At 44.5% G+C, this 7,159-nt stretch overlaps 1 protein-coding gene across 1 annotated transcript in view; it reads right to left on the bottom strand.

Moving 5' to 3' along the window:
• Positions 1 to 4,411: 4,411 nt before the first annotated feature.
• CLMP (CXADR-like membrane protein) overlaps positions 4,412 to 7,159 on the bottom strand; it is a 38,150-nt gene continuing 35,402 nt past the window's right edge. Inside the window, 2 exon segments of the mRNA XM_010141016.1 lie at positions 4,412 to 4,706; positions 6,107 to 6,248. Coding sequence (XP_010139318.1) covers positions 4,412 to 4,706; positions 6,107 to 6,248 — 437 coding nt within the window.

A 7,159-nucleotide genomic window follows, 5' to 3' on the forward strand; every position in this document is an offset into this window, starting at 1 on the left:
AGCAGAGGGGAGTCTGACAAGTAGTCTGAGTGGAGTTTTTTCGAACAATGAATTCCATTATTATTTTTTGAAGCCAGTTAAGTACATGAGAGATCAAGCACTGCTTCTCCTTTAAGTGTTTAAAACTGAGTTGGGGAGAGTGGAGATTACCAAAGGCATGCTGCTTATTCACAACAGCAGTACTTGTTATTTATACAACACTGGCATCCGCTCCCCCAGCTGAAGTTTCAAAATGACACATGCCCAAGGCAGTCCCTCCCCTTGCCCACCATGAACTCCCCCCTTCAGTGCATCCCTGATCCAGGTTAAAAAAACTGCAGAAGTGTGCAATTGCACAAGTGCTCTCAAAATGTGTATTGCCTAATCAGGATTTTGGACGTCATCAACGCAGGAGGGAGCCAGTAATCGCATTTCCTCGTGAATTGGGGATAGACAGAAGGACACACCTATGATACCACTGTGTTGTCACTGTGTTTTGGTTTAAGTAGGGTCTAATTGTGTTGCAATTTTTATTCCCTGATTTCAGTAACGAAGAGTGCTGGTGTTGGGAGACCTCTGCGCAAAACACCCCCAGGGAGAGAAGCCTGAAGCACTGCAAGAGAAATCAACTGCAGTTATGTTTAGATACCCTAAATTCCACCTACATCTCCCTGACCAGAGATTCCTGAGAGACAGTTCAACTGTTTATCTACAGGCAAGATCTAAACCGTCTGAACACAGCCCTTGGTTGTTCAAGGGTTGTCCGCTCACACCCAGGTCAGGAGATGAACTGAAAAGCGACGGATGGTTCAGAGGCAATGTCACAGAGGTGCGAGTGGGAGGGCACCATCACCAGAGTTCCTTATCTGTGCTGTGTCTGCACTGGCACTATTTACCACATTAGCTTGAGGCATCTACATCCTCAGCCAGAGCACCTCCGGTAAAAGAGCTGCGTGGAAGTCAAAACACCATTTACTGGAATAACACCTAAGGTTTCACATATTTCATACCATATCACATAATTTAGACTGAAAAAATACCCAGGGAAAGGACCAGCTTCCCCACACTTCCTACACAAGTGTGCACACAGTCCTTGCTAGCTTAAAAATGGTATTTTTGACTCCATGGTTCTTTTCCTTGGATTCAGCTTGACAGCACGCACCACATCATAGCACAGAAGATGAAGCATTAGTACAACTTCAGTTGAGCTACAGCGCTTAAGCTGCAGCACATTTATTTATAAAACCAACAAAAAATATGAAATCATTGATTCAAAGGAATCAATAATAAATATTTGCTTTCCTCTGAGTTGTTCAGACACAGAACAAGTACTCCAATTATAGCAGGTAGAAGAGACATAAGCCTAGTTTAGCTGCTAAGAAACAAAAGAAAGCTACATAACATTGTACACATTTAATCACACTAGTAATAACTGGTATATGACAGTAAATGCTTTAAATACATTATTTTACAAAATAGAGTTTGGCTTATGGTTCATTTGCTTCCCTTGTGCCACTCTTGATGGCATCATCTAGAGTTTAGAAAATGGAATACCTTTGAAATGATCTTTATTTCCTTTGAGTAATAAACTTCTCCCTTTGGGCTTCACACATAGCAACTGAGGTGCAGAATTGCCTTCGCATTCACCTGTGAGGTCACTGGTGCATGGTCTGAAAAGCACCACAACATTTCTTTCAGATTTAGTGATTTTAAATCACTAGTGCCCACACTTTGCAACCAGGGCCACACATCTTTCCTCCACAGCAGAGGAGGTGCTTCTTCTGATGCAGTCTGTGTATGGGGCAGTCTGCACACACCCGGACAGCGGACACAAGAACTGCCTGCTTCCCGGTGGGACCAGGAGCAGCAGCAATGCTCACACACACCAGACTCCAGCCATTGCTTCCCACTCACTTTTCCCCAAGATCCATCCCGTGCAGTGGGACAGATAGCTCATGGTGACAAGGAGTGGCTTCCTCTGTTCCAGGAGAGGGCTGCCAGGGCTGGTCCATCCTGCAGCCCATTCCCAAAGGCCCCTAGGAAAGAGGCTGCCTGGAGCAGGCTGGGTGAATTCTCCTAGCTGGCAGCAAGCAGCCTCTAGGCTGTAGACAGAGCATCCTCCTCTTGGCTAATTACATGTCTGGCCTGTGACTCAAAGCTCAACTGTTTGAATTGTTTTGTGGTAATAAACTTCTGGCTGCTCAGGCATGTACTTGAAAAAAGCACCCCGGTTTTAGATGCATAGAGTGTCCTCAGATGCACCACAGGTAACATTAAGCACAATAAACAACTGTAAAAGCAGCCACAAACTACTTTGGCAGTCCTGCTCATGCTGTTCAGCTCTTTCCCAGCTCTGGAGTACCTCTAAGGGATTTGGAGTGCCTACACCTTCAGGGTCCAGGAAAAGCGCAGCTGCAGAGGAATCGGACACAGCTGCTGCTCCCAAGTGGGGACAGGCACTGCCAAACCCACAGACAGCTGAGGCAGGAATGTGCCCCCGGAGTGCCCAGGGGAACCCTAGGTAAACTGACCAGTGTCCAACACCAGGAGCTGTGACAACAGTAAATGCTTATCAAACTTCATATCAGATGTCTCCTTTGTTGAAAACTGTGAGCCAGGACTGCTCTCCCTGCACAACAGATCAGTGCTTTGTCCTGCCGGGGGTGGCCAGGTTGACTCAGGTAGAGAGAGCAGGTGACATTTTGGTACATGTGATGAAACTGGGTAAGTACTCTAAGAGGAGTTCTCAGTATAGTGCAAGTTTGAAAACTATTTCCCATAAGGAAGTAGTCTAAGCAGGGCTTGTCTTTGATCAGATGCTCTAAGATCTCAAGCGAAGAAGCTAGAATTCTAGGTCTCAGTCAGAAAAGGAGAATAGTTACAGTCCCTGGAGTGAAAGAGTTGTAGATGTGTGGTTCTTTTGTGCTGATCCATCTCCTGTAGACTCAATCCACAAAACGCAGAGAACCTTCTTTCCCTCAAAAAACCCCAAACAACCACCCACCTCATGTTCTTACCAGAAAATCATCAGTCCAGGAACACAGGAACCTAGAACCTACAAGCTCAGTATCTTGTGTCTAGCAGGGGTCAGAGCCAAGTCCTTCAGAGGAAAATAAATGACAGTTACAGAAGCATCTGCCCCTGTATCTTCCATCATTTCCTATTAGTCTTCAACTTGAAATGTAAGACTTGACATTCCTTGGAAAATCTTATTCTGGTTAGTTGAATCACAGGAAGTATTTTTAAGATTCTTGCAATTTAAGTCTTGCTGAAGTTTAAGCCTCAACAATAGCACATGGCCCAGTGTTTGGTGTATAAACAGGACAATGCTCACAAATATTTTCTAACAGAGGCAGCATTGTACTTGTTTACCTGTGCCTGGTGTGTTTTCCTCACTAACATCCCCTGTCACTCATCCTGCAGTCTTACCTGGATGCCTGAAGGTCAGCTCAAGAATTCTGTTTGTTCAGTCTTGGGAAGAGCTCTCCACAAGGCTTCTACAGCATGGCTTACCCCCAAAACGGTGTATTCACAACCTGGCGATAGCAAAGGCATCTTCCAAATGCTTCATCCAGGCTTTTTGGTAGATTAGTGGCCCTCTCTTGAAGGTACTGCCTGCATTCTGGATTCAGCTCCCAAACCTCATCCCACTACGGCTCACCTGCCACAGATCCCACTCCAGCAGAGTCACTGCAGCTTTACAGTGCTGACCATAAAAGCAGAGTCAAGCTCCTGGCTGTGTCTCTCTGGGTCTATCATTAAGTTTATTCTGGAAATTAAAGCACCTGTTTCCTTCACATAAAGGGTCGTTTCTCTTTAGTAGAGAGGTTAGTTCAGACGCACTCCTTAATATTGCATCTCTTGAGCTTTTTGGGTGATCCTTTCATTTCCACTTTAGTTACAGCCTCCAAAAGTATTTCACGTGAAGCATCTGTCAGTTCCCTTTGAGGCTGAACACCAGACTAGCCTCAGCAGAGAGTGTGCCTCCAAATCTTCAGATAAGACAATGCATCTTAGAGAAAGTTCTCCAAAACCAGTACAAGACTTTTCCCTCCCCACAAAACCTCTCTGGAATATTGTGCATCTTTATGTCTCTGTTGATCCCTTTTAAAAAAAATCCTGAGGTTTGGCTTCATTTCATTTGTAGAGCAAGAACAGTTAGCTGTTGTAGTTTTAAAATCCTCAGTGCTCCATTTAAAAAAAATAATTTAAAAAGCAAGCTCCCTTTCCCTTTAAATGTACCTTTCTTCAAAAAGAAAAGTCTGTATCAGAACCTCAGTGCTGGAAGATGTAAGGAGGAGTTAAGTGGGAGGACTTCTTGTGGTGTGATTAATCACAAGTGATTAAAATTAAGCTGACCTGGAAGATAACTAGCTAAACTAATAATTCCTATGTGGCTGGTGGTGTGTGAAGTGTTTCTGGACAGCAGCAGTCACACAGTCTGGAACGCTCGGCTTTGGGCAGGCACCATGACCAGCGTCGCTCCCATTTTCATCAGGTTGGTGTAGTCAACTTTCTTTGGCTCAATTCCTTTTCCTTCCATCTCCCTCTGGCTGTACTGAGGTGGAGTTAGATGGGGAGTAGCTTCCGTAGACAAAGTCCGTTGGCTGCGAGAGGCACTGTTGGCTGTCGACCTGGTTGAGGAGGAACCTGAGCGTGAGCTTCTGGAACCAGAGGAAGAAGAACTGGGCTTGACAAGATGGGCCTTGGGTGCCTCTGCATCTTCTCTGCAATCAAACAGATCACAGGGCTCATATAGCACGAGAACAGACACACACTTTTTAACAGACTGAATTGCTGCTGCAGTAAGCAGTATTTATTGTGGCTGCAAATCACCAGGGCACAATTGTGCAGTAGTCTGAGCAAGATACAGGAATTTCTGATTTCTGTGCTACGTAACTTTGTGAACTGAACTCGCTGTTTCTCTGCAGAGCTATTGGTCCAATGGATTTAGATACGTGCTGCACACAACTGGCTCTTTGTGTGTGGCTTTCAGGTCTGTGCAATGAATGCCAAGTATCAGAGCAAGCAGTTCAGATAGAACTGTCTGCTCTGTAATCCTTACTCATAATGACAAACAACCTAGACAGGACTAGCTGAGACCAGTTCTTCTGGTTAAAAAAATGTGGGTAGTGAAAGAAGTGCCAGGACTGGACCCAGAGAGAGAGAAGAGTTAAGTCATGCATGAAAGAGGCTGAAGCTCAAACTGAAAGTCAAAAGGCATGCAAGCGAAGAGAATGGGAAAAAGGGAAGAAGAAATCAGCAGAGACTACCTTCTCGCCAGCAACCTGACCATCAGGCAGAGTAATCAGGTGCTGAATGAATTACAGAGATGCCTAATTGTATATAGACATCGTACAAGGGCAGGGAGTCTTTTGCAGATAGTCCTAAGGATGGAACAAGGCAAGGGATTTCTTGAAGGGCAGGAGCAGCTAAAACTCATTCCTGGAAATACCTTTTTCGAGCACTTTCCTTTGAGATATTTAGGCTCAACTGGCTAGAGCCCAATCTCTGCTCAGAGGAGTTAAGTGGCAGACCTCACATACATGTAAGAGATGAGTTCTAAGAACATGCGTCAGCATTCTCAGTACACACGCTCAGAGCAAGGCTTCTCAGCTCCGCACACAGCAGCTCAGGGGATTTTTCACCCTGAGCTAAATCCAGAAGGACAGTTGTTCAAAAGACTCAAGAACGACTGAAAGAACCTGCCTACCTCATAGTATTCCCAAGAGAAACAGCGATTGAAAAGAAAACAACCAACAAAAAACCTCTCAGAAGCACCATGGACAAGTAGGTGCAATTTAATATGGAAGGAATTATGCAAATACTTTCAAATGATGAAGTCGCAAGTGTGTGAGAATATTTTTATGATTTTTATGCTAGTTTCTCCAGGCGGAAGGAGGGTGTGGGAAAACATTAACGTGTTCATCTGTCTAATATTTTCTTGGAAGTCTTCACAAAGATTCTCACAGTCAAGGAATATATCACTGATGTTTCAGAGAGACTTTAAAAGCTTTTTAGAACAATCTTTGAAGGCACTTATACGTAGGTTAGTTAAAACTAGTGAAAAGGTGTGTGAAACAAAGAAGAGAAGAGGGCAAGTGGGGGATGAAATAAAAGGCATTACCTGATTTCATTTGGTGCCTCCTCTTCCTCATATCTCTTCTTTTCTTTCCTCCTTATTGTCAGCCTCACCACTAGGAGGAGGAGGGAAAGTCCCACCACCACACCACAAACTGCTCCCGCAATCATACCGATATTTTGTGCACCTGTTGTCCAGAAAACCACCATGTTAGCTGGTAAACTCTCATATGCTCCTACTCCACACTACAGCTCACAGCACTGGCCATAAATCAGAGCAGAAGACACTAGTCTACTTATTTAGGCATGTCTCCACACAGAAATGGAACCAGTTTCTCTTCAAGCATTTTCTTACTCCTAGCTCAGGTTTAGAAAAGTGCTGTGCCTTCAGCTATGGGTCAGAATTAAAAGGAGGAGGGAAAATCCTCTCATAAGAGCATGGAACCACAGCAAGTATAGAGACAGACAGGATAACCTACATGGGAAACAAGGCACCAAGCGGCTTCCTAAAGGCAGAAGAGCATTTGAACCATGAATGTTTCCCCATGAGGAAATTTAATAATTTCACCCTGAAATGATTACCATCCACTTTAAAAATGAATTTATTCAATTGGGAAAAAAGTGACCTGAGGAGGGCAGAGAGGGGGGAGGAAAGGAGGACCATACTGCACATGTGCAAGGCATTTTCAGCCACAATAACAAGGCTAATGACAGAACACGTCCCAGAGTGTTTGGGCTCTTAGTTGATACTTTATGACAACTTCTTTTCATAAGAATGGTTAGGTTAGATCGGGTTGGGTTTGGCCAAAAGTTGTTTCCTTAAGGCTGGTCCCTATGGAGGGTTTAGCAAGCCAAAGTGAGGTTTTAAACCAGTTCAGTTCAATTGGCATAAAAGCTGCCTGGACGCTTTTACTTCAGATGCCTGAGGCAAACAGATTTTCCTTGCTACGTGGCCATATTCCAGTTATTTCAGGCCTGGCTGGGCAGAAAAATCCAAAAGCTGGGGAATCCCCAAGAAGAGACTTCTCAATAGCAGTCTTATCTCAGCAGTTCCAGCTCCTGCTGACCTCCCCTGAGAGCTGCCCATAAAAACCTGCTG

This window comes from Buceros rhinoceros, unplaced genomic scaffold, assembly GCF_000710305.1.
Source record: "Buceros rhinoceros silvestris isolate BGI_N320 unplaced genomic scaffold, ASM71030v1 scaffold8388, whole genome shotgun sequence".
Classification (NCBI taxonomy): domain Eukaryota; kingdom Metazoa; phylum Chordata; class Aves; order Bucerotiformes; family Bucerotidae; genus Buceros; species Buceros rhinoceros.